This window comes from Nerophis lumbriciformis, linkage group LG15, assembly GCF_033978685.3.
Source record: "Nerophis lumbriciformis linkage group LG15, RoL_Nlum_v2.1, whole genome shotgun sequence".
NCBI classification, from domain to species: Eukaryota; Metazoa; Chordata; class Actinopteri; order Syngnathiformes; family Syngnathidae; genus Nerophis; species Nerophis lumbriciformis.
The window spans coordinates 38035656-38062614 of record NC_084562.2 but is presented as its reverse complement, the minus strand read 5'-3'; the positions used below and the strand labels follow the sequence as shown (position 1 = coordinate 38062614).

General features: G+C 40.1%; 1 protein-coding gene across 4 annotated transcripts in view; it reads right to left on the bottom strand.

Annotated features, from left to right (window-relative positions):
* Window positions 1-3656: 3656 nt before the first annotated feature.
* cttn (cortactin) overlaps window positions 3657-26959 on the bottom strand; it is a 58367-nt gene continuing 35064 nt past the window's right edge. For 3 of the 4 annotated variants that reach the window (XM_061975195.1, XM_061975197.1, XM_061975196.2), the window contains 7 exons: window positions 23811-23921; window positions 18129-18184; window positions 10575-10644; window positions 8239-8486; window positions 5372-5474; window positions 5157-5222; window positions 3657-4895 (listed from right to left, as the gene is read on the bottom strand). In XM_061975195.1, coding sequence (XP_061831179.1) covers window positions 4756-4895; window positions 5157-5222; window positions 5372-5474; window positions 8239-8486; window positions 10575-10644; window positions 18129-18184; window positions 23811-23921 — 794 coding nt within the window. In that variant the 3' untranslated portion in view covers window positions 3657-4755. Of the gene's footprint in view, window positions 4896-5156; window positions 5223-5348; window positions 5475-8238; window positions 8487-10574; window positions 10645-18128; window positions 18185-23810; window positions 23922-26959 lie in introns of all 4 variants that reach the window. The other variant, XM_061975198.2, reaches the window with a different exon arrangement.

Genomic DNA, 26959 nt, shown 5'->3' with positions numbered 1-26959 from the left:
AGGTTTTCTGCTCTGATGATGTAGTCCGTAGTTGACTCTCTGTCTGCGTTCCGTTGTTTTGTCAAGGACGTGTACAGGTTGATTATTCGTGGCTTGCTTTTTCCTGAGTAATGGTCCCTCAGTATTTTCAGTGCTTTCCTGCCATCGTATGCAGCATCATGTCTTATTAAAGACAAGCTTTTATCATCGATCAACCTGATGAGCTCTGCATAGCAGTCTGGATTCTTTATTCTGTCCGCTGCTGCTTGCTCTTCTCCTACTGGTTCATTTAGAACAGTGTCTTTCAACTTTAAAATATGTAAGTGTCCCAAAAATCTTGCTTCCCAAAGGTCATACTTGCTTTCGGATCCATCAAAGTACAGTTGCGGTGATACTGCTCCAGTGGTACGAGCCGCCATATTTGTTTAAGCTCCGCACTTTAGCGCTATGCTATGCTAATTAGCTCAAACTTTACCGCGGTTACTTCTTCTTCGAGGGTACACGCTAGAGATGCGCGGATAGGCAATTTATTTCATCCGCAACCGCAGCAGAAAGTCGTCAACCATCCGCCATCCAACCGATGTAACGTTTGATCAGAACTGCATCCGCCCGCCATCCGCCCGTTGTTATATATCTAATATTAATTAAAAAAAAAAAAAAAGGGTGAAAACTACGCGAATTGCACCTTGTGCAGACAAGATTTTTCGATCGGACACGGAGGAATTAGTGATGTAAAAGACCACGTTGGGACAAAAAAACACAAGTCTAATGCCGTTGCTAGCGATACAAGTGGAAAACTTTCAACGTTTTTCGTCGCCCAAACAGATTCTTTGGATGTGATGAATGCCGAAGTTTTATTTACGGAGGCAATAATTGAGCATGGACTTCCAATCGCACTGGCTGATCACATGGGACAGTTAATAATGTAATGCAACCTTTAAAAATCATTACGCGGTGATCGCGATCCCAAAAATAAACTTTTCTTGCATGATAATGTCCAGAAAAATTCGCTTTATATTACTATAGAGTCCTTTTAACGAATGAGTTTGATGGTTTATCACAAACCTTAAATGAAAGAAGTCCTTTGTTCTCCTGCAGCATGGCCTTGCTTTGTGTTTGGTGCGCCATCCTGTCGGCTGTATTTCACAGCACGACATACTGTTAAAAGTGTTTATACTATTTATACTTTCAATTAACAAATTGAAGTCTTGTGAAAGGTTGACAGGATAACTGGCATTAACTGTCAAAATAATTTCAAACTATTGAAGTTAGCTTACAGAATAAACATGTCAATCAACCCATATGATTTTTGCTGTAATATTTTTGTTTTGAAAAGTCACTGTGACTGATAGAAAAGTGATGGTTTTAGCAACATTTTAACCTGTCTGAATGCTAATAATCATTTTGCGAGCAAGCAGGTAAGCTGCGCGGGCGGAGCGCGCGGAGTGACCCATGTTACGAGCCCCCGGCCACGGGGGTGGCGGGCAGGTAAGCTGCTTACCTGCTGCGCGTGACGCCGGCCGCGGCGAAAGCGGACGAGGCGGGGTGTCGGTGCGGTGGGCGCGGTAGTGACCCTGGACGTGCGTCGGGCCCTTCTCGCGGATCGCCTCAGCTACGGCTCCCGGTGGGGCCCTCTCGGGGGAAGGAGCCTCGGTCCCGGACCCCGGCGAGGCGTCCCTCCGCTCCGTAAAAGTGTCCATCTCTTTTTCTTTTTTTTCTTCTGTTGTGGCATATGCTGCAGGTGCCTGCTCGTTTTTCGTATGTGGGTAACAACATTTAACTATGTATATATATTTCCCAATTGGTTTAACTGCCACCCGCAAAAAAAAAAAAAAAAAAAAAAAATATATATATATATATATAATTAATCCGCCCGACCCGACCCGCGAGCGGATAAAATCTTATTTTTTTAAATTTCATCCGCCCGATCCGCGGATAATCCGCGGACTCCGCGGTTGTGTCCGCAAACCGCGCATCTCTAGTACACTCTACTTTATTGGCTAAAGTCACTTTTATGCCCCGTGTAATACTTCACGTTTGCAATACCTTTATCCTTGGTCAAGCAGTTCTCCTGTTAGCTCAAGTCCACACCTGCAAACTTTCTTGGCTTCTCTGTCCGTGCGTCGACTCAACGCTACCTGGCCTTGTTTGCTTGAGTTGGCTGGAATCTCTGGGGTTCCTGGGCACCATAACCTGTTAAGGTGTTTGAGCTTCGTGGAGTTCTTTTCTGCGTGTACATAAACGACACTTTCATCGAGTCTGATCAACGTTCTCTTGCACGAGGAGACTTTTATTCTTCTTCTTCTTGAACATAACACACAACAACACCAGAGCGCCCCGAGTGGGGAACATGCGCTATAACAGCCAACCTCTATAACACAGATACACAGAGTAAGAGCGCAGATCAATCTTAACAAAGTGGACGACCAAATCAGAAAACCTTGGCATTAAAAATATGTCCTGCCTGTTAGCACCAGTCAGTCCTGCTGCAGTAGTCACACGCAAACAGCTCTATGAAAAACAGCTGCTTATAACATGCGGGTAATAAGCGAACAGGGGCAACACTGGACGGATAAGCAGCCCAATGAGACACATTTGTTTGCATATTGGCTGAAGAGAATGTATTTTAAAAGATACAATTGCATGCATTTTTTTCACCTGGGTAGACACCCAAGTGGAAAAAATGACATGTGGCATGCTTCATTCACTAATACAACCCATTGAAAACAATCATGGGATCACCAGACTGGACTGATGTTAATGCAGTTGTTTAAGTTTGCAGAAAAAAGCAGCTAACAAACGTGAAAATTGAAAATCTGCGGTGGAAATGGAAGAAAATGTCCATGACAAGACTTCATCTTACAAAGCGGATCTGACGACAAGCAGGGAATGATGGGAGCTAGAAAAGTATCTTTTTCCACATAGGTCCATGCGTCAGAGACCGCAAGCTATTATAAAAGCCAGAGGTGGTGCAACAAGGTATTCGTGTTCTGAGTCAATCACTTTTTCCAGGAGTTGTGTAGGATCGTAAAGAATTAGAGCACACTTAAACCATCTATTAACAGCTTTGTTCAGAGCAGTCTAAATAATAAATCGGTCGTACGACCCTGTGGAAAGACTAACCGAACCATCTCGTAGCTGGTTCCATCTGAAAATTCCATTCTCTTTTGTCTTTTTATAATGCTGATTTCAGTGTTTCGGTGCCGTCAGAGCGCCTAACGTACCCACATCTTCATCGTCAGCTCTCCTTGCCTTCCTTTGTCTTTTTAGTGTTTGGGAGCAATCTAATCTTCTATTCCACCTGCCCACCGTCCATATTTACCTGGGACAGCAGTGACTGGGATAAAGTGTGGCTCCAACCAACCACCCTTTTGAGTCATTGGGTGACAAAATTAGCTTGCTTCCTTCCTTAAGGCCACTATTATTGGGCTTTGCTGCTAATAGTAAAAAAAAAGGTAGTAGTATACAGGAATATGTGATATAGTAATACAGTAGTTCCTGTGTAATGTATTGTGTTCAGCACACCATTGGTGCATAAGGACAAATATAATGTACATTTGCAAACTTCTTCCATCGGGTAAACAAAGTACTTTGATATACCATTTTTAAGTTACTATCATTTATTGAAAAACAACAGGGGTGATGAGACTCAAAAACAGAAGTACAGATAAAAATAATGCATTTGAAAAGGTCACTTTATTATAAAACCCCAAAGATGTGAAGAATGAAAGCCCTCGCCCACAGACACATGCACACACACACGCGCACACACACGGTTACGCTACACAAGCAATATGTAAGAAACATTTGCTCACAGAATGTGGAATCTCCCTTTAACAGTTTGTTCTATTTCTTTACGTTGTCTCCACTTCAGGTAAATCTTTTTTGAAAAGGTCCCAGGCTCATTTGGTCCTGATTACAGACGATTGGCCACAATCGCATCTCATGTCAGCTTACCCAAAGGCAAAAGAAAAAGCCACAGACAACAACAAATTGTGACAAGAATAAAAATGTTTTCAAATCTACTCTCAAAACATCACAAATGTGATCTATCTGTACATGATTCTCATTCAACAGTAACAAAGCCAATACCATCACAACCATGAGCTTTAGTGTTAATGTTGAGATCTGCCCAGGTGCCTAGATATGCCCTTGACGCTGTTAAGTTCAAGATATAACTGATGCAATTGCAGATTCAAAGGAGATTTGCATACTGCATGAACTTCAATACGAAGCATAAGGTTGTTTTCAAGAACTTCTACATATGTTCTGTCTTTTGGTTTCATACAAACTATGACGAAAGGCCGAAGAAGCGAGAAAAGTTATCTTGTGGGTGGACTGCTTAGCATCCAGTGACCACTTTCTATCTTCCACTCAACACTGTTTTGAGACACTATTGTTACCAATCTGGTCTTTGGAAAGACTAAATGTTCCTCTCTAACCTTAGCAGTAGTACCTGATCGGCAGTTTTTGATGCTTAATTCTGGGAGATGACCCATTAAGTCCTAAAATGCAACTCATGGCTGCAAGGTGGAAACATTTACCAGAGTTTCAACAGGCCTTTCAGGCCTCGTCACGTTTTATGTGTTGAGTCATGTTTTCTCATCCTGCAGAATAATCAAGTTAGGTGGGGTGGAAAGGAGCAAAGGAAAGCTACGAGAAGACCTGAGATGTCTTGCACAGTGTTGAAGCACTATGATATGGAAAGGAGATTTTAAGAGAAAAGCATGACATGGTAAGTGTATTGGAAAGCATCTCCTTGTGTGCAGGGTAACATCATTGGCTGCGGACTTCCACGTAATTGGCAGGGAAAAGACCATAAACCCCTCTGCACATGCCTCTCCACCAGCCCTCATCGATCATCTCAATATTGGTGATGACCTCATCAGGGTCGAAGGAGATCTCGTCTTCGCCGGCTGACACAGACAAATAAAGATTGGTGATGAATCGGTTGTACGACCCTACGACCACTCCTTCCACTGCCTTCTTTAAAGCAATACAAAACCCTCGCAGGGTATCAATGTTAGCTGAGATAGCTCAAACCTGCTACCAGACAAAGCTTAACATTAGCACAATCAATTTATCAATCAAATAATTGTTGACAAATCATACACTTACACTACAAGACTTCTTCCGGTACAATACTTTAAAGTTTTTTTTTATTTCACCACCCTCACCTGCTTGGTAATCATACAGGGCAACCGCTGTCATCCCAGGGTCCTCACCATACTCGTACTGCCCCTCTGCAATACAAATACCATTTGTTACGAGCTGGGGTATTTTATCACCGGAGTCAGCTGACACCGTTATTTAATTACTGATTATTCAAAGAGAGGTTAAAACACACACGTTACTGTGCGTGTGTGTACCTTCAGCATGGGTGTGTGTGTACCTTCAGCAGGGGTATCGTAAAGCACTTCCTGCTCGAAGTTACCCTTTGGTTCGGCATCATAAAGTTGTTTTCCATTCTCTTCAACAGCTTCATAATCTTTGTTCTAATAGGGAAAATATATTCTGTTACATTTATTATCACAATTTTAGTCAGATCAATCTCAGGGTTTGAGGATTATTTCGATTAATCTATATATTTAATTTTGCATGATTTAAATTTAATTTAATTTTAATTTGACATGAGAATAGAACCTCGACACGCACGCACACGCCCACACGTGTTTGCATGACTTATCAGGACTTATGACAAAAACGTGACATTTAGTTACCGGTACATGCTTTTCCAATGGTCCTACAGGCCTGGGAATCAGACTGTTAGTGACCCAGAATTTTAGGAACATAGTGATCTATTGAGATTTTTATTTTATATATTATTTTATTACGCCTACACTGGCTCACCTGCACTGGCTTCCTGTGCACTTAAGATGTGACTTTAAGGTTTTACTACTTACGTATAAAATACTACACGGTCTAGCTCCAGCCTATCTTGTTGATTGTATTGTACCATATGTCCCGGCAAGAAATCTGCGTTCAAAGAACTCCGGCTTATTAGTGATTCCCAGAGCCCAAAAAAAGTCTGCGGGCTATAGAGCGTTTTCTATTCGGGCTCCAGTACTATGGAATGCCCTCCCGGTAACAATTAGAGATGCTACCTCAGTAGAAGCATTTAAGTCCCATCTTAAAACTCATTTGTATACTCTAGCCTTTAAATAGACCCCCCTTTTAGACCAGTTGATCTGCCGTTTCTTTTCTTTTCTCCTCTGCTCCCCTCTCCCTTGTGGGGGGGGGGGGGGGGGGGGGGGGGGGGGGGGGGGGGGGGGGGGTTTGGCACAGGTCCGGTGGCCATGGATGAAGTGCTGGCTGTCCAGAGTCGGGACCCGGGGTGGACCGCTCGCCTGTGCATCGGTTGGGAACATCTCTGCGCTGCTGACTCGTCTCCACTCGGGATGGTGTCCTGCTGGCCCCACTATGGACTGGACTCTTACTATTATGTTGGATCCACTATGGACTGGACTCTCACAATATTATGTCAAACCCACTCGACATCCATTGCATTCGGTCTCCCCTAGAATATGCGGTCCTCTCCAAGGTTTCTCATAGTCATTCACATCGACGTCCCACTGGGGTGAGTTTTTCCTTGCCCTTATGTGGGCTCTGTACCGAGGATGTCGTTGTGGCTTGTGCAGCCCTTTGAGACACTTGTGATTTAGGGCTATATAAATAAACATTGATTGATTGATTGATTGTTTTTACAACTCTGTTGTTTTTTTCTGAACCTGATTTTTATGCTACGGTACATTTGAGGACTTTGTCAGGTTTAGGTGACATATGACGACCATGACGTCACAGAGTGTTAAAGATTTTGGGTTCATGTGACATATAAGGGTCCTTGGCATCACAGTGTTTAACATTTCAGGTTTATGTAACATATGATGTCCATGACATCACATAGTGTTACAACATTTCAGGTTTATGTGACATATGAGGCTAATGACATCACAGCGATTTAACAAAACCACCTGAGTTGGTTTAGTTCATGTGTTGTCATTAAAAAAAAATCCCAATTCCATGCTACTGTAATCTAAAACCAAGAAGAGTTTAAAAGAAACATGGGTAAAAATGTAATTGTCGATTAGGCGTAACTGTATTGGTTTTGTGGATTTTGTCGCTAACAATAATCTGGAATAAATACGAAACGCTTGCTGTTTATCTTGCTATTTTAATTGCTGGTAACATACTCAAATTACCACAGAAGATGTGGAAAAACAAATGTTTTAATTGTTTTATTTCAACATCTTTCCTTTTTTTGATGTGTGTGACAATCATTGGTACGTTACCTTTATCCTCAAATCACTCCATTGGCTCCCTATTGCATCACGGACCAGATTCAAGATTAACCTGCTAACACATCAAAGCATCTACGGCAATGCCCCCTCCTACCTCAAGGACCTAGTTTCCCCTCAACCTCCCACCCGCAACCTCCGCTCCTCAAACACCAACCTCCTCAAACCCATCAGGACAAACCTACAATGGGCCGCCGGGCTTTCTGCTCAACCGCACCCGAACTCTGGAACGCTCTCCCCGACCATCTTAAAGCACCACAGTCGGTCGACCGTTTTAAGAAGGGACTAAAAACGAGTAAGTCACCATGATATTGATTCTGATACACGGAGCACCCAAACAGTACATAGTTGGTCGGCCATATACAGAAAAACATGAAATGTGGGCTAATTCTATACAGTACTTGTGTTGTCTATTCATAGTAGTTCATATGATTGTTCTTGTTTCTCATTCAGTCCAGATTGGTGTCTTATTGCAATGTATTTCAAGTGAGGAGCAAGGCATGTCACTATGTCAGAAAAGCTGTTTGTGTTAAATCCTACAATAACAATGTCACTATAGCTTGTTGTGCGTTGTTGGTGAAATACTGTGGGTGAATCCCTTTTACCTGCATTATTAGCCGCTTCATACGGCACACAGAAAATGTGTGTTTAGAAAACAGTTATCCACATTAAAATGGATAAATGTCTATCCTTTTGAAATACTAATGTGCTACTTCAACCTGCAAGTGCTTCAGCATAAAAGAAAACCCCTAAGTAAAAATTGCTTAGCTATCCGAAATATTTGACATTTTGGAGTTTATCACTAAGGAAAATGGACGTACTAGTTGAACTTGACTAATTATCAAGACCGAATACATTGAAAAAATGTTTTCGGTTGCAGTTGCAGATAGACAACGTATATTGGAAAGATCAATGAATGAGGAAAAACTAAACTGTACGAACAAACAGGCATCTTGAAGCCTACCTGGTATGTTGGAAAAGCAGAAGGCTGGACTGCTGGAGTCGGGCTAGGAGTGGTAACGGGGCTAGCAATTGGTACAGGGGAGGGGGTTTTGGCCCTCTCTTCTATTTTACGACGTGCCTCCTCTTGCTCCTGTTTCTCCTTGGCCTGTCGACGTGCTCTCTCCTCTTCAGCTCTCTTTCTGTCTTCTTCCTCCTTCTGCCTGGCAATATTCTCAAACTGGGCCTTAATACTGCCCGTGCTGCTGCCAGCTGACAAAAGAAGAATTGGGGAATAAGATACATTATTTGTAGGAATGAGAATGCTTATTTATGAAAATAAGATAGTTGGTCTTTTTTGCCACTTTTCCACTGCACAGAACCTACCAGTGGCGGGCCTCTCAAAATACCATAATCTATGTCACCACATGACCACAGCTGAAGAAATAATATACAGAAACATACTTGCGCAATACTGGACATTGAACCACCTCAACAGAGTACAAAATAGGCTACTCATTGGCACTTCTAAAAATGTATAAACATTCATCAGTTATTAAAACATAATTTACGTGGTAGTCAAAATTTTAATAATTGCAAAAAATATTACACGTGAAAAAAATTAAGAAATCAAATATTTGACCTCACAATTTGTAGCACTCAGCCGACGTTAGATCAGCCAGTGGTACCACTCATAGTTGGTTGATTCAAGTGGGAGTGGCGGGCAAACCATTTCCCGCCAGGACAGCTTAGTCAGCTTCCGGGGTCGGCAGACCTCGTCTCACGAGGTCTAGTTTGTCTTTAAATATCCTTTTTGAAAATTACCTCGCAAATATATATCTGCCACCTAATCAACATTTTTCTCTCCTTCTGTGTGGGTTAAAAAACGGAGTAATGGTTATTTCTCTGCTAGCCGGCTTTGATGCCAATTCCTGCTTTCGCAAATGACAACTTGTGATGGGATACTCACTTGAGAGTGACAAGTGAGTATCACTTGTCAAGTAATTACAGTCATGTTTAACATAAGGCAACCTAGATTGGTGACTGTCAACAACCCGTGATCTGATTGGCTATCGCAACTGTCTATCAACTGAATGTCCTCCGTTCATTTACACTGCACAGCCGCCGCTAATGTTGATTTAGAAAGACTCCAGCAGAATTCATACAGCGCTGGCAACAATCTAGCTGAATTCTGATTGGATAAAAGCTCTAACGTGAAAACTAGCAACACTGGAGCCTAATATAACATGAAGAGAATATGATGAAAATGTTTATATATTTATGGAAACTAAATTAAAAATAAAAGTAACTTTTATTAATTTATGATCATGATTTATGTTAGGCCAGCAGAGAAAGCCTTGCTGGCCCTGACGGCACACCACTGGAACGTACTCACCCAACAAGGCTCTTCCATTGGCAAATTTCTAGAACCTAGTCAGCCAGGGGTCCAAAGGGCCAGGACGACACTATGAAAGTGTACAGCAGGGGTGCCCATTGGGTCGATCATGATACAGCTTTCTATTAACTTGGTATTAGCTTTATACCAAAATGTTTTAGTACCGCCCACCCTTAATTAGTAATCCAGTGGTCTGGGGACCGTTGCTGGGCAAAACGTTAGTTTGAAATTGAATCCATTTTGTTTTGTCTTCCGGTTATCTTATTTTGAAAGAGTCTCAAATTGTAAAAGAGCACAGCTTGTATATTCAATGTGCACAATTGAATAGCTTAGTTGCTCAGACAGCAGTTTAGATTGGGGTACAATGTTTATGTCTCTTGTTTTCTTGTTTTCATGTTAGCATGGCACCAGTTTATCAAAGTGTGGTTATCAATCACGGTTTTTCGATAAATTTAATTTAAAACGGGAATACTAAATGTCGGGACTTTTACTGTGGTTATCATTAATACCGTTTATCGTTACATCCCTAATTTGGGGATACACGATATGCTTTAAATTATTAAGAAATCAAAACACGTGGTAAGATTAGCTTGTTATACTTTAGCGCTGGTCTGCTGTGTTCAAACTCCATTCCAAAGTTTCCACTTTGTTGCAGCAGTTCAATATTTTGGTGTTCTTAGTCTCCTTTTAAATAAAAAGGCATGTCTCTTTTCCTGGGCTAACAGCCATTTGCCGTAATTGTAATATAGGTAAGCCTTGTTTTTCGTCTGGCACAGTGTCTCATTCCAACTGATACACTAGTGTGTGTGTGTGTGACAATCATTGGTACTTTAACTTAACATTCGATGCAGGACAATTAAATGCAGATGACCCAAGTGCTGTCTGTTCTAAGGCAGTGTGTAGTGGAAAATCTGAAATCTTTGAGGCTTTGAAGTTGTCACACAATACATAGTGGGGGTGCTTACCAGCCTCCACGGGTCTAGTTTTCTGGTAAAATGGTTTGGGCTTCTCAACATCCTCAAACATGCCTGCGCTCTGTCAGGAGACATGAAACGGTTATCGACAAACATCAAATCAAATCAAACTTTATTCATATAGCACTTTCCATACACAGGCAAGTGGCAAACACAAAGTCAGGGCTCGACCGCGATTGTCATTTGCCGTCATGCCCTAAAAAATTGACCAACATCGGCGGCAAGAACATGACGTGACCGCCCTGGACTTTTTACTTGTTAATGGACGAGGGATGTAACAGTAAACGGTATAATGATAATTTGCGATAAAATTCCAGACGGTTAGCAACACCGTCTAATTTTTTAATTACCGAAAAACTGTCATTTATTAATGCATTTTAGGCAACACAAAGTCAGGCGCATGCGCACCAGTGTCGTTTGGCTTGATAATCATGGCGGACTAACGACACAGAATTTACTCCGGAGTTTTCCCCTCAGAGTAAACGGAGCCAAGCGCTTGGTTTAATGACACACTTGTCCCCACACTAAACGTATACAGAGAAGTAGAAAACTATTTGATGTTGCTTTCATTTTCTCAATACAGCGTTCATCAGCTGCTGTGACAGAGTTAATGAGGTGAGGAAACATGCAGCAGGTGATGTGTCATTAACATTGTCACCATTTTTTTATAAAATCTTTACTTTGTTTACTCCTCTTTATTTTGGTTGGCCAAACTGTTGTACTGATAGGAGGCTTTGGAAAAGAACAAAACGTGTTTATTTGACTTTATCTTCATTAGCCAAACTGCTTTGTGTTTTATTTTGATATCAAAAAGTAAACATGTTTTTTTACAGTACCGGTACTCGTTTTTTTCATGTCACAAAGGTATTACTTCAAAAACCATTCATGACATAGCACATTGTTAATGTGTTATTGTGTGTAGTTAATTTCTATACGACATATTTCTGCTCAAACTCTTAATGGATTTCTCCCGATACAGCATCTACATGTACATATAAATGTACATATTTTAAATAAATAAAAAATAAAAAAAACTCCCTCTTTCAAAATGTAAAAATAGAGATAAAGGCATCATGTAATGACAAAAAGCTGACAAGTTGATATTATTAAAGAATTAAAAAAAACTAATATTTGTCTTTAGATACTGTATATGGATAACGTTTATCTATAGTCTTTAAATTAGACATTACAAATGACATGATGGTATTACATTCACACCCCAACACTACTTTACCTAACAATCAGTAATCATGATTTCAATATTGATAACAATAATGTTTATTACTTTGGCCATAATTGGCAGTCCTAGATCTCATACATGAACACTATTTTTATCTATATGGACAAAAAGTAAAAATTCGAGGCCTGGACTTTGCTCCAAAGATTTCCCCTCGGAGTAAATGGAGCCATGCACTTGGTTTAACATCATTTCCCCTCGCCTCCCGCCATGCGTTTAAGAGCGCACTGCTGTGTTTAGATGGAGACAGGTGTGGACAATATTGGAGACAGACACACTTGTCCCCACACTAAAAGTATACAGCGAAGGAGAAAACTATTTGATGTTGCTTTTATTTTCTCAATACAGCGTTCATCGGCTGCTGTGACAGAGTTAATGACGTGAGAAAACATGCAGCAGGTGATGTGTCGTGAATGTTGTCACAACTTGTTTATAAAGTTTGTTTTTACTTTGTTTACTGGGATGTTCACTCGTCCTTTATTTATCTGCAAACTGTATCAGTGTTCAAATAACATCAATACTAGTTAAAATGTTTTGTCATCTCATCGAATTGAACGCAGACTGTGAAGATTGTGTATTCGATGTAAAGGGGTGTCACTCTTTATTTTGGTTGGTCAAACTCTTGTACTGATAGGAGGCGTTGGAGAAGAACAAAGCTTGTTTATTCGACTTTATCGCCAAACTGCTGTGTTTTATTTTGATATCAAAAAGTAAACACCAGGTTGTTGTTTTTTCACTACTTGTGTTAGTTTTCATGTCACAAAGGTATTACTTCAAAAACTATTCATGTGACATAACATGTTGTTTATGTGTTATTGTGTGCAGTTAATTCCTATACGACATATTTCTGCTCAAACTCTTAATGGATTTGTCCCGATACATCATCTACATGTACATATAAATGTACATAACTTAAATAAATAATTAAAAAAAAACCTCCCCTCTATGAAAGAGATAAAGGCATCGTGGAATGACAACAAGCTGACAAATTGGCAGCCCTAGATCTCACACATGCTATATATATATATATATATATATATATACACACATACATACATATATATATATATATATATATATATATATATACATATATATATACATATTTTAACTTGGCCCGGCCACAGATGTATAAAATCAAGCACTTAGGCATGGAGTCTGCTTCAACAAACATTTGTGAAAGAATGGGCCGCTCTCAGGAGCTCAGTGATTTCCAGTGTGGAACTCATAGGATGCCACCTGTGCAACAAATCCAGTCGTGAAATTTCCTTGCTCCTAAATATTCTAAAGTCAACTGTCGGCTTTATTATAAGAAAATGGAAGAGTTGGGGGATAACAGCAGCTCAGCCACGAAGTGGTAGGCCATGTAAACTGACAGAGAGGCGCATAGTGCAGTTGCTACAGAGCTCCAAACTTCATGTGACCTTCCAATTAGCCCACGTACAGTACACAGAGAGCTTCATGGAATGGGTTTCCATGGCCGATCAGCAGCATCTAAGCCATACATCACCAAGTCTAAAGCAAAGCGCCGGATGCAGTGGTGTAAAGCACTAGACTCTAGAGCAGTGGAGACGCGTTCTCTGGACTGATGAATCACGCTTTTCCATCTGGCAATCTGATGGACCAGTCTGGGTTTGGAGGTTGCCAAGAGAATGGTACATTTCGGACTGCATTGTGCCGAGTGTGAAATTTGGTGGAGGAGAAATTATGGTGTGGGGTTGTTTTTCAGGAGTTGGGTTTGGCCCCTTAGTTCCAGTGAAAGGAACTTTGAATGCTCCAGGATACCAAAACATTTTGGACAATTCCATGCTCCCAACCTTGTGGGAACAGGTTGGAGCGGGCCCCTTTCTCTTCCAACATGACTGTGCAGCAGTGCACAAAGCAAGGTCCATTAAGACATGGCTGACAAAGTATGGTGTGGATGAACTTGACTGGCCTGCACAGAGTCCTGACCTGAACCCGAAAGAACACCTTTGGGATGAATTAGAACGGAGACCCAGGCCTTCTCGACCAACATCAGAGTGTGACCTCACCAATGCGCTTTTGGAAGAATGGTCGAAAATTCCTATAAACACACTACAGTTGAAGCTGTAATAACTGCAAAAGGTGGACCAACATCATATTGAACCCTATGGGTTAGGAATGGGATGGCACTTCAAGTTCATATGTGAGTCAAGGCAGGTGACAAATACTTTTGGCAATATAGTGTATATATATATGCATGGATGCATGCATGCTTTAGAGCAGGGGTGTCAAACTCAAATACAGAGTGGGCCAAAATTTAAAACTGAAAAAAGCCGCGGGCCAAGGTTGAACAAATTAACCTTTCAATAGGGACCCAAACAGGTTTTGCATTAAATATTGAACAAGCAAGGCTTATATAACTTTATAGTGACATGCAAAATCGAGTTTCAAATAATAATAATTAAAAAATATCAATAGCATATCAAATACAATTTAAATAAAAATTGAATGCCTCTTTTCTATTTGCAGCCTTCTAAGGTAAATATCAACATTAACTTTTTCCACAGGCTAATAAATTTGAAAATACCGGTAAAATAATGAATAAACCAACCATCAGGACTTTAAACTGCTCAGTTTGCAACACACTGATCTAATCTGATGTGCCCTGCCATCTTTTTTTGGATGCTAGTTCATTAATGTCAGGGCTCAGGCTTAGAGCTGAGGCATCTTTCATTATCGAACGAAGGTGTTCATCAGTCATTATATCTCGTATTCCACAGTCTTGGGGGCGTGCCTTACAGGCACTGCTTTTAACGTCCTCTACGAGCTGACGCCACGTCCGCTTTTCATCCCTTCTAACAACGTGCCCGCCCAGACACAAGATATGAGCGGCTCCTGTACGCACACACACCTAAATGCAAAGCATACTTCATCAACAGCGATACTGTTTACACTGAGAGTGGCCGTATAAGCAACATTAACATTGTTACAAATATGCGCCACACTGTGAATCCACACCAAACAAGAATGACAAACACATTTTGGGAGAACATCCGCACAGTAACACAACATAAACACAAAAGAACAAATACACCCCCCCCCCCCCACACACATACACACACCTTGTAGCCCCAGGTTCTAGGTGTTGTGCCGGATAATGCACCCCCGGCGTAGAATGCACCCCCTGACGGGAGTGTAATATCAACTAAAGCCCACACTTAAAGTTTCCACGTGCAAGATTGAATGTATTTGAAAAAGTTATTTAATAAGAAGCCAAAAGTGCAAAAACAATAATGTTCGTGTTGGAGGAGTTGTGAATGAATGAAATATGAAATCCGTGCTGCAGTCTGCAGGTGTACCTAATATTGTGGCCCAGCAGCATGGATTTCATATTTCATTCTGTTATGAGAGTAGCGTATGTGTGTGTGTGGCCCTTTAACAGGTGACAGCATCTGAGGTGAGTGACGTCAGTGAGTGGGTGGGTGAGAGAGGAGAGGGAGTGGTAGCGTGAGTGCGGGCGGGGACTAGTTGTTGTTGTGGTGGATTGGCTGTGTGCAGACATTAATAAAGTTAAGAGTTGCCACTAATCGCCGTACTCATCATTCACCCTGAAGTCCGGAGCTGCGGAGACCCACTGCCGGGTAGAGTGAAGGGTGTTGCCCCGATATACATCGGCCCTGGAGGAGTCTCCCCTGCGCCCCTCGAATACGGTCTGGGGAGCCGGAAGCAGGAAAGGTGCAACAATTCATTCACAACTCCTCCAACACGAACATTATTGTTTTTGCACTTTTGGCTTCTTATTAAATAACTTTTTCAAATACCGTATTTTCCGCACTATTAGCCGCACCTAAAAACCACAAATTTTCTCAAAAGCTGACAGTGCGGCTTATAACCCGGTGCGCTTTATATATGGATTAATATTAAGATTCATTTTCATAAAGTTTAGGTCTCGCAACTACGGTAAACAGCCGCCATCTTTTTTCCCCGTAGAAGAGGAAGCGCTTCTTCTTCTACGGTAAGCAACCGCCAAGGGAAGCACCCGCCCCCATAGAAGAGGAAGCGCTTCTTCTTCTACTGTAAGCAACCACCAAGGTAAGCACCCGCCCCCGTAGAAGAAGAAGCGCGCGGATATTACGTTTCATTTCATTTGTGTGTTTACATCTGTAAAGACCACAAAATGGCTCCTATTAAGAGACACGCGTACAACGCAGAATTCAAACTCAAGGCAATAAGTCACGCAGTAGAACACGGAAATAGAGCAGCAGCGAGAGAATTGAACATAAATGAATCAATGGTGCGTAGGTAGAGGAAGCAACAAGATGACCTGCGCCACTAAGACAGGGAGACAGCGCCGGACGACATACGCCAACATCTGCCAGTGGATTGTAAATGCCTGAGCGGATATATCGGTCTCAACTGTGGCCCGAGCTTTCCGGAATGCAGGATTCACGGAACTGCTGGACAACAACAGCAACATTGACTCTGATGACTTCGACGAGACGGAGCCGGCCATTTTGGATGCCGTATTCGCCCAACTTTTTAATTCAGACACTGAAGAAGAATTTGAGGGATTTATGGATGAGGAATAATTTCAGAATGTGAGCTTTAGATGTTTATTTTGTGTGTTGTGTGACATTAACGTTCGAGCAACGTTGAGTTATTGATGTTGCTATTGCTCTGCACTAATTTGAGTGTTACTATTTTTGTGATTGCACGTTTGCACATTACATTTTGGGGGTGAACAGAGTTGTTAGAACGCTGGTTTGTAATATATTATTAAAGTTTGACTGACCTATCTGACTGTTTCTTTGACATTCCCTTTAGCGCAGCGTAGGCGCGGCTTATAACCCGGGGCGGCTTATAGGTGAACAAAGTTTTGAAATATGCCATTCATTGAAGGTGCGGCTAATAACCCGGGGCGGTTTATAGTGCGGAAAATACGGTACATTCAATCTTGCACGTGGAAACTTTAAGTGTGGGCTTTAGTTGATATAACACTCCCGTCAGGGGGTGCATTCTACGCCGGGGGTGCATTATCCGGCACAACACCTGGAACCTGACGCTACAAAGGTGTGTGTATGTGTGTGTGTGGGGGGGCGGGGTTTGGAGGTGTATATTGTAGCGTCCCGGAAGAGTTAGTGCTGCAAAGGGTTCTGGGTAATTGTTCTTTTGTGTTTATGTTGTGTTATTGTGCGGATGTTCTCCCGAAATGTGTTTGTCATTCTTGTTTGGTGTGGATTCACAGTGTGGCGCATATTTGTAACAATGTTAAAGTTGCTTATACGGCCACTCTCAGTGTAAACTGTATCGCTGAAGATCAAGTATGCGTTGCATTCACTTCTGCGTGCGTGCCACGGCCGCACATATGTGACTGAGCGAGCATTCGTTGGACTGGACGAAAAGGGGACGTTACAATTCTCGGTAGGGACACTGAAATTTGGGAGTCTCCCGGGAGGTTTGGCAAGTATGAGAATTTTGGCAAGTATGAGAATTAGTGGTGTACCGCGGCACCGCCGCTGTATATAATCGGCGGGCCAGCTCTAGTGTTAATTTGATATCACCTCACGGGACAAGTGAAATTACACGGCGGGCCAAATTTGGCCCGCAGGCCAGAGTTTGACACCCATGCTAAAGAGCCCCTGCCTCGAAAGAAAATATTGTTTGCCTTGGTGCCCTACAATATGTGCACTTTAAGGCAACACTTGCCTTGACCTTAAAAAGTTAAATTTGAGGCCTGCAAAGTGCTGGACAAAACAAAACAATAATAGAATAGAAGAAAACTTTCACACACGCAAAGCACTTTAACAAAGCAAAAAAACAAACATGGAGTGGCACTGAGGTTTTGAGGAAAAACGCCACCTTTGAGGTGTCCACACTGGAGAATTACTAAAATTAACACAATTAAAACAATATAGTATAAAACATATGTAAAAATTTAAATATAAATAATAAAAACAGAGAACAATAGTACAAATATTAATGATTAAGACAGAAAAAACACAATGAAATAATAAAAAACAAGCGATCAGTAAAAAGACAGATTAAAAAGGTAAGCCTTATTTTTTTCAGTGCTCTCTGTAGTCCTGAGGCTCTCTGGTAGCCTGTTCTACAGGTGGGGACCATAGTGGCTAAATGCCCCCTCACCGTAGGTCTTTGTTCTGGTATTTGGTAAAGATAAAAGGCCAATGCCAGAGGACCGACCCGCGAGATTTGATACGGTAAAAGCACAAGGCCATTAAGATATTTGAAAACTAATAATATAACTTTAAAATCAACCCTGAAGCGGACAGGCAGCCAATGCATCAACTTTAAAATTACACTGCAAAGATGCAAACATAATGTACCTTATCCATCCGGTCATTCTGAACACCAAATTTCCCTCCAAACCCCTTGGAGTAATCTAGGGGGATTAGGGAAGAAGAGAATAAATTAGTACAAGTATATTAGAACAACCACAGTCAGTATCCAACCTCAAAAAACAACAACATTCCATTGGATTTTGCCCTTAAAAGGAATGTATTTAGCAAATATATTCTATAAATCAAATCATTAGAAATTAGGTGTCGTTTATTTCAGATAAAGCAGACTGTGGTTGAACGATGTCACAAAACAAAAAAAAGCTGTGGATCAGAAAATGGGCTGTTGGGCTCATGCAAACCTGTAGAAAGGAATAGCATGAAAATGCACACAACAGAAAGACAATCATATAAGCCTGTATGGTGTCAAGCAGCCATCTTGCCTCGTTATCAGAAATAATTAGACATGGTCATAGTGGGAGGCCTAGAAAAAACAAAAAGCAAGTATCGTGCAAATCCCCCCTCCCCCGTTACCAAAAGTAAAACAAAAAACAGGCATCACATCACGGCAGTGCTAAAACCTTTTTTTTTACTCTTTATATAATTCTGATGATGGTCATATAAATGCTTGTATCCTAGTATATTTATTTTTCTACATAAGGGAGAAACTGCAAACTGTATTGTATTGATATTGCTGTAAGTCTCAAAAGGATAAAAGCTCCTGCCACAGATGAGTCACATTGACCTAATGCTTCAACATTTGAAATAAACAAAATCTAAAAACGATGGTCTTTGCTGCCCAGATTCTTACTAGACTGACAAAAGAGGACCAAACATGTTAAATCACCACCTACAGAGGCATTACTAAGTCATATTCCAAGTTCTCTGTAAAACCAGCATGCGCCGTAGAAATAAGGATGCATACTAAAATGAACTTACAAATTAACTTTCGACTGTCTCTTAGCTTACAATAATATGGTATGGTAATAAGGTTTCAACAAGTGAAATTTAAGTCGTTTGAATACTTTTTTAAGACTCCTAATAAATTCTGACTGGACTGCACAGCCTTAGTTCGTTTTGTAGTTATGAAAAGCGCTCACAAAAATAAAAACATAATGAATACATACAATTTGAAGTTTATGATTTTGTTTTGAATAAGCATCACAAAAATATATGTTTAAGTCATTTTATTATCATATCCAAGACATTTCATGAGATGATGATTAAATGTAGGACATTTTAAGGCCTTCAATTCTAATTGGATTCTAAATGGATTTTAGACTTTTTAAAACTTTTGTTGACCCCACATATACTGTGTGGTTGTGGGAAAGTACCTTGCAAAAGAAAACAGAACGATTTAGAGGGTACACTGGATTGAATAGTGACTGCCACCGCGACCCAAATCACCTTTTTCCAAGTCTACTGTTTTTTCAATCAACCGGACAAGACTTTCTTTTGCAACACAGTCAAATAACTAATTTTGAAGACATAATGGATGGGTCTTATTGGTGAATGCGCATACATTTGTAGACTTGTTTTTTTTAGCTTGTGCTAGGCGACTTGACAATACGTAACTTTCTGGCTTTGGCAAGCCACTAAAAACAATGCTGTCTGCATCTGTGCTGGTTGGAGTTGAACAAAAAACGGGATGCAGCCTAGCAGTGGAAGGTATAAAAAGGGAGCAGGTATTTCAAGGCATGGCCATTCTGATGAAGAGGAGGCATAGGAGATCAATAACTACTGTAAGAGTGGGTATGAAGTTGAGATGTATTTTGCACAAGACAGGGATGGCAATGACCATGTAAAGGGTTCTGAAATGGGAAAGAAGATTCTATGTGTTTAGGAAAGGAATAGTGCCTTTTTGGGACTCATGCTTGGCCAGGCTCTCCTTGTACTCATAGCCCAGAGCACACTGGTCCTGCTTCTCCACCTCTACCCCATACTGCCCTCCAAACCCACGCTTATAGTCTGTAAAATAACACACACAAATATACCAACACCACACTAGACAGATGTACAACGGCAATTGTCACATGCAGTAATGATTGAAACACAGTCAGTGGTTAAAAATGTAGTGGTAATATAAGGTGTATGACAACAATCAGTCTATGTAAACCAACACGAAAAAAAACATTGTGGTTCAACATGTTCTACATGAAAAATATTTGTTTAATCTTGTCTCAAAACTTGCATGTACTCCCAAATGTATTAATTAATCTTAAACTAATTGCTTCCTGTGATAAAGTCAGTACAAAGTGTGCAAAAGTAGTAGATGGGATCACCGCTTAATCACAATTCAGTATTCGCAACCCTGCACAGTTCTGATCAAAAAGTTTGTTTGCTATTTGTGCAAAAAATGTGTGCTTTTGCTCTCCAAAAATGTTATGTCCAGAATAATTCATAAATATGTTACCCTTTCAGCACATAATACAGCACAAAATACTTGGTGTTTTGATTGGCTGAGCACCTTTGTTTGTACCTTCAACTTCTTTCAAGTGCAAATCCACAGGAAAAAAGCACAAGACGTACAGGATGTGGCACTTTCACAACAAACTATGCAGTGTTGATGCTCTTAACTTAATTGTGTTGTTCCTTGTGACAATGACAATAAATTTAATTGAAATGGTGGTTCTTGATAGAAGTTGCCATGATTTTTATTCTTGTACCGTATTTTTCAGACTATAAGTTGCAGTTTTTTTCATAGTTTGGCCGGGCTCCAGTGCGACTTATATATGTTTTTTTCCTTTTTTATTATGCATTTTCGGCAGGTGCGACTTATACTCCGGTGCGACTTATACTCCGAAAAATAAGTTTTTTTTTTTTTTTTTACAAAGCTATGGTTTAATTGACCTTCTACGATGCCACCCAAGCGTTCTGCACATTTATAGAATTTTGGCAAAAAACCTAAGCGCCAGAAAAAGGAAATTACCTTAAAGGAGAAGGCAAGAACTTTTGGGTATGTCAAAGCAAGAAAAAAACATCTGTAACTCTCCATAATGGAGTGAATGAGAGCACAGTTCAATACATGATGAAAAAGAAGGAAATCTGAAGCACTGTAACAGCAAGTTTTTCCAGTTGGTCTTCATCATTCATACTTTTGAGCAACTTTAGTGGACAGTACCTATACATTTTACAATTTTAAATGTATTTAATAAGTGTGTGGTACATCCATCCATCCATTTTCTACCGCTTGTCCCTTTCGGGGTCACAAGGGGTGCTGGAACTTATCTCAGCTGCATTCGGGCGGGGTACACCCTGCACAAGTCACCACCTCATCACAGGACCAACACAGATAGACAGACAACATTCACACTCATTTACACACTACGGCCAATTTAGTGTTGCCAATCAACCTATACCCAGGTGCATGTCTTTGGAGGTGGGAGGAAGCCAGAGTACCTGGAGGGAACCCACGCAGTCACGGGGAGAACATGCAAACTCCACACAGAAAGATACCGAACGCAGGATCGAACCCAGGACCTTCGTATTGTGAGGCAGACGCACTAACCCCTCTACCACTGTGCTGCCCCACCAACAAACAATTGTAATTAAATAGAGATGGGAAAGATTTTGGTAGCTAAATTTAACTAAATAATTACAAAATTAACTTTTATTGCAGAAGTTGATCCGAAATCAACCTAAAGCCAGCAGTAGGATTTGGAGGGGGAGGAGCGAGCATAGCGGTGGTGGAGCCTAGAAACAGCAGCATAATCCAAGCTAGGGATGTGCCGATCAATTGGCCACCAATCAGTATCGGACAATTTTTGCAGAAAAAGTATGTGATTGCCATTGCCGATGAATGCCTTTTAATGCTGATCACAAACAGCAATCTCCTATGGCTGACACTATTTTATTTTTGGTCCTCCAGCTGACAAGCGGTTAGTAGCTAATTGTGTGTTTCCATACACAGAGTGAAGCCGCTCCCCTAAACTAATAATAATCACCTCCATTGCAGCACATAAACTATATTTCTTAGTATCCCAAGTGTCATTATCGCTAAAGGACAAGGCTAAATATGTTGCACACCGAGATCAAGCCATGCAAAGCTAACAGCTAAGCTAGCTGAACACAACACAGATAAATAAGTGCTTAGTAAAAAACATGTCTAAATGGAACTCTGTTGCTGCCGAAAGTAAGCAGCTATCAACAGGAAATGAACAAGTTGATTAACAAAACTCTAGAGAGAGCGTAATAGCAAAAAATGTTGTTAGTGTTTACAAACTCATGGTAATTTCCTGGACACAGGAGCACTTAAGGGCAAACACCAAAGGATTTAAATGAGTAGTAGATGGTAGTTGTTGCATTTGTTTAGTTATTTAGTACTATTGACTTTGTTTTGATCAAACAATTGTATGTAATATAAGAAAATAAGGAACAAGTTTAAATAGTGTTGATATTGATAAACGGTAAATAGCATTTGTCATAAATAAATGGAAAAATGTACAGTTAACAGTTGATTGGTATTGGTAAATGCCAATTTCACTAATGAATGATCGGTAGTGGAATTTGCAGCAGAAAACCCTAGTTGGAACATCCCTAACCAGGCTTTAGTAGAGTCTCAAAAACAGACATTTTAAAGGGCTTTGCAATTACTGCCATTTATTTACTGTTTGTCGAGAGTCTAAGAATGTAACCACCCAGAATAGTGGGGATCTACTGTATTTGTTTAGGAAAGGTAACATAGCTATATATCCTCTTTAAAGAGCACTAACAATGAACCTTACATTCAACTCTGCACTAGCTTTAGAAAAAAATGTCACGTCAAATATCAGGACTTCACATGGGGCTCCAAATAAAGTCTCACATTTTCTGCACACATACTCAGATTTTTACAGGACTATATAATTAGGTACAATATAAAATGGCAAGTGATAAATTATTATATTTTACAAATAGTGAAAAAAATAATTTATATGTATTAACTACTAAAACAGTACAATACAATACTGGAAAAACTATATGTTAATACGAATTAAAAAACACAGATTTGTTTTTAAATATATGTATACAATTTGTAAGCATGTTAAAGAAAATACATACATCACCACCAATTATGCAAATGATGTGATGACATTATATTGACCACGTCCACACCACGCACCCCCTGGCCACGGTCCCATCACAATGGCAATCTCGGGGAAATCCTGGATGATTCTAATTTACATTTAACACACTTCCTTGTGGTCTAGATATTATTTATTTGATATGTTTTAGTGTACATTTTGCTTAAATTTTGCTCCAGAGTAACATTTATAATAATGTATTTAGTCTGTCTGCAAATGGTTCGTGTGTGGAGACGTTGCCAGATTGCAAATTAAACCCTCCATACCTCACTCTTTCCAAAATATATATTTTCAAAATGTATACCGTTAAATATACATCTTAAAAATAAGCATTGCCGCTATTTTATTCCCCAGTCACGGTCGAAAATACACTTCATAAACAATATATTCATTCGTCGGTTACACCATTAGGTACATCTGCAAACTCAGATCGATAGAGAGCCGCATAAAAAAAGCGTATAATTTTACGCTTATGTTTTGACACTTTGACATTGTATAACATGAGTATCCAACATTATAAAAACCTTTATAATTCAGTAGAATCTTTTTATCAGTGATTATATGTTTATCACCATCATCAACATGATTAAGTAAAGATGAGTTCAAGGAAATCTTGTTGTACTACAGTCAATCATGTAAAGAATGTTAAATCAAACAAATGTAATACCTTTCTGGGATTCATGGAGCTGTAGTTTCTCCTGGTGGTCCCATCCCAAAGCAGATTTATCCTGCCTGTCAGTCTGCACGCCGAATTTGCCACCAAAACCTTTGACATAGTCTGCAGGAACACATTACAGAAAGGTTTGGTCACTGAACTACCTTTTAGAATGCATGCCTTCTTTTTCTCTCATCAACAAATTTAGTATTGTGTGAAACAGGACAATTGGCTGCAATATATATATATATACACATATACAGTACATATAAATATATATACACACACACACATATATACAGGCACACACATATATATATATGTTTATATATATATACAGTATACACACATATACCATATATGCACGCGCGCACACACACACACACACACACACACGCACTCGCACAGTACATCTTCTCATTCAATGCGTTTTCTTTATTTTCATGACTATTGTAGATTGTCACTGAAGGCATCAAAACTATGAATGAACACATGTGGAGTTACTAAACAAAAAAAGGTGAAATAACTGAAAACACGTTTTATATTCTAGTTTCTTCAAAATAGACACCCTTTGCTCTGATTACTTTTTCGTACACACTTGGCATTCTCTCGATGAGCTTCAAGAGGTAGTCACCTGAAATAGTTTTCACTTCACAGGTGTCCTTGAAGCTCATCGAGAGAATGCCAAGAGGGTGCAAAGCAGTAATCAGAGCAAAGAGTGGCTATTTTGAAGAAACTAGAATATAAAACATGTTTTCAGTTATTTTACCTTTTTTTGTTAAGTACATAACTCCACGTGTTCATTCATAGTTTTGATGCCTTCAGTGACAATCAGGGCCAACACAAATAGACAACATTCACACTCACTTTAATTCACTAGGGCCAATTTAGTGTTGCCAATCAGCCTATTCTCAGGTGCATGTCTTTGGAGGTGTGAGGAAGCCAGAAGTTTGTTTATAATGTATGTCAAGTTCTTATTTTCCTTATATTTAAAGGAGAACTGCACTTCTTTTTTTAGGAATTTTGCCTATAATTCATAACCTTACGAGAGACAAGAAAACAAATATCTTTTTAAAGCAATTTTAACTCGTAATTAAAGGGGAACATTATCACAATTTAAGAAGGGTTAAAACCATTAAAAATCAGTTCCCAGTGGCTTATTTTATTTTTCGAAGTTTTTTTCTAAATTTTACCCATCACGCAATATCCCTAAAAAAAGCTTAAAAGTGCCTGATTTAACCATCGTTATATACACCCGTCCATTTTCCTGTGACGTCACACAGTGATGCCAATACAAACAAACATGGTGGATAGAACAGCAAGACTCGGATTTCAGCGGCTTAAGCGATTCAACAGCTTACGCATGTATTGAAACGGATGGTTGTAGTGTGGAGGCAGGTAGCGAAAACGAAATTGAAGAAGAAACTGAAGCTATTGGGCCATATCAGTTTGAACCGTATGCAAGCAAAACCGACGAAAACGACACGACAGCCAGCGACACGGGAGAAAGCGAGGACGAATTAGGCGATCGCCTTCTAACCAACGATTTGCATGTGTTTGTTTGGCATTAAAGGAAACTAACAACTATGAACTAGGTTTACAGCATATGAAATACATTTGGCAACAACATGCACTTTGAGAGTGCATTTAAATGTTTTAAGCTAAATTATTGGTAAATACAGTTTATGTATAATAATTTACGTAAAACCGCGAGTAATGAATAAAGTTTTCATCAATTAATATATTCTGTAGACATACCCTCATCCGCTCTCTTTTCCTGAAAGCTGATCTGTCCAGTTTTGGAGTTGATGTCAGCATCTGCTTTGAGTGTCGCAGGATATCCACACATTCTTGCCATCTCTGTCGTAGCATAGCTTTCGTCGGTAAAGTGTGCGGAACAAACGACTGACCATTTCGTCGGCTTTCCCCACAGCCTCATATTTTGAACAAATTTCGTCCAATTTCTTGCCACTTTCGCATCTTTGGGCCACTGGTGCAACTTGAATCCGTCCCTGTTCGTGTTGTTACACCCTCCGACAACACACCAACGAAAGTGAGAAAATGCCGATTGCTTCCCGTTGTGACGTCATCGCGCCGAGAGCGAATAATAGAAAGGCGTTTAATTCGCCAAAATTCACCCATTTAGAGTTCGGAAATCGGTTAAAAAAAATATATGGTCTTTTTTCTGCAACATCAAGGTATATATTGACGCTTACATAGATCTGGTGATAATGTTCCCCTTTAAACTTCAATAAGTCTGCTTACAATGGGGCCAATGGGAGCCATGATGTCATTGCATCTATTGTGTTTATTCTGACCATAAAACCCAATAAATAATGATCCAAAAAGCGCCATGTCGTGACCTGCATATTAACCAAGTATTAGCGATATTGTTATCATAAGCACTAACATTAAGGACCTACATTTAGCAGCGCATTGATCAAAAGGAGGCAACTTCTTTATGCTGCTTTATTGACATTCAAAGCTAAAGAGCTGCTTTCTCGTCTCGGTGCTCGTAAAAGTTAAGGCTAAATAAAAAATAATTCCTCTCGCCTTGATAGTAAAATGATGTGGACATAAACTGAGAAGTTAGTTAACTTTGACAGCCTTTAGACTCGGAAATGGTGAGTAAGACACGCAAAAGGTGCTGGTTTGCACACACCCTTTTTTTAACCCTTCGCGAGGATTATGAGTCATTCTTCATCTAAACGGCATCCAGGTGAGAAAAGACATTGTACATACAGTAAGTGATGTTTTATTATGTTGGTTGGCCTGTCACATTACACATACAGGACTGTCTCAGAAAATTAGAATATTGTGATAAAGTCCTTTATTTTCTGTAATGCAACTAAAAACATGGACATGTCATACATTCTGGATTCATTACACATCAACTGAAATATTGCAAGCCTTTTATTATTTTAATATTGCTGATTATGGCGTACAGCTTAAGAAAACTCAAAAATCCTATCTCAAAAAATTTGAATATTTCCTCAGACTAAGTAAAAAAAAAAGATTTATAACTGCAAAACAAAATCAAACATTTGAAAATGGCAATTTATGCACTCAGTACTTGGTTGGGAATCCTTTTGCACGGATTACTGCATCAATGCGGCGTGGCATGGAGGCAGTCAGCCTGTGGCATTGCTGAGGTGTTATGG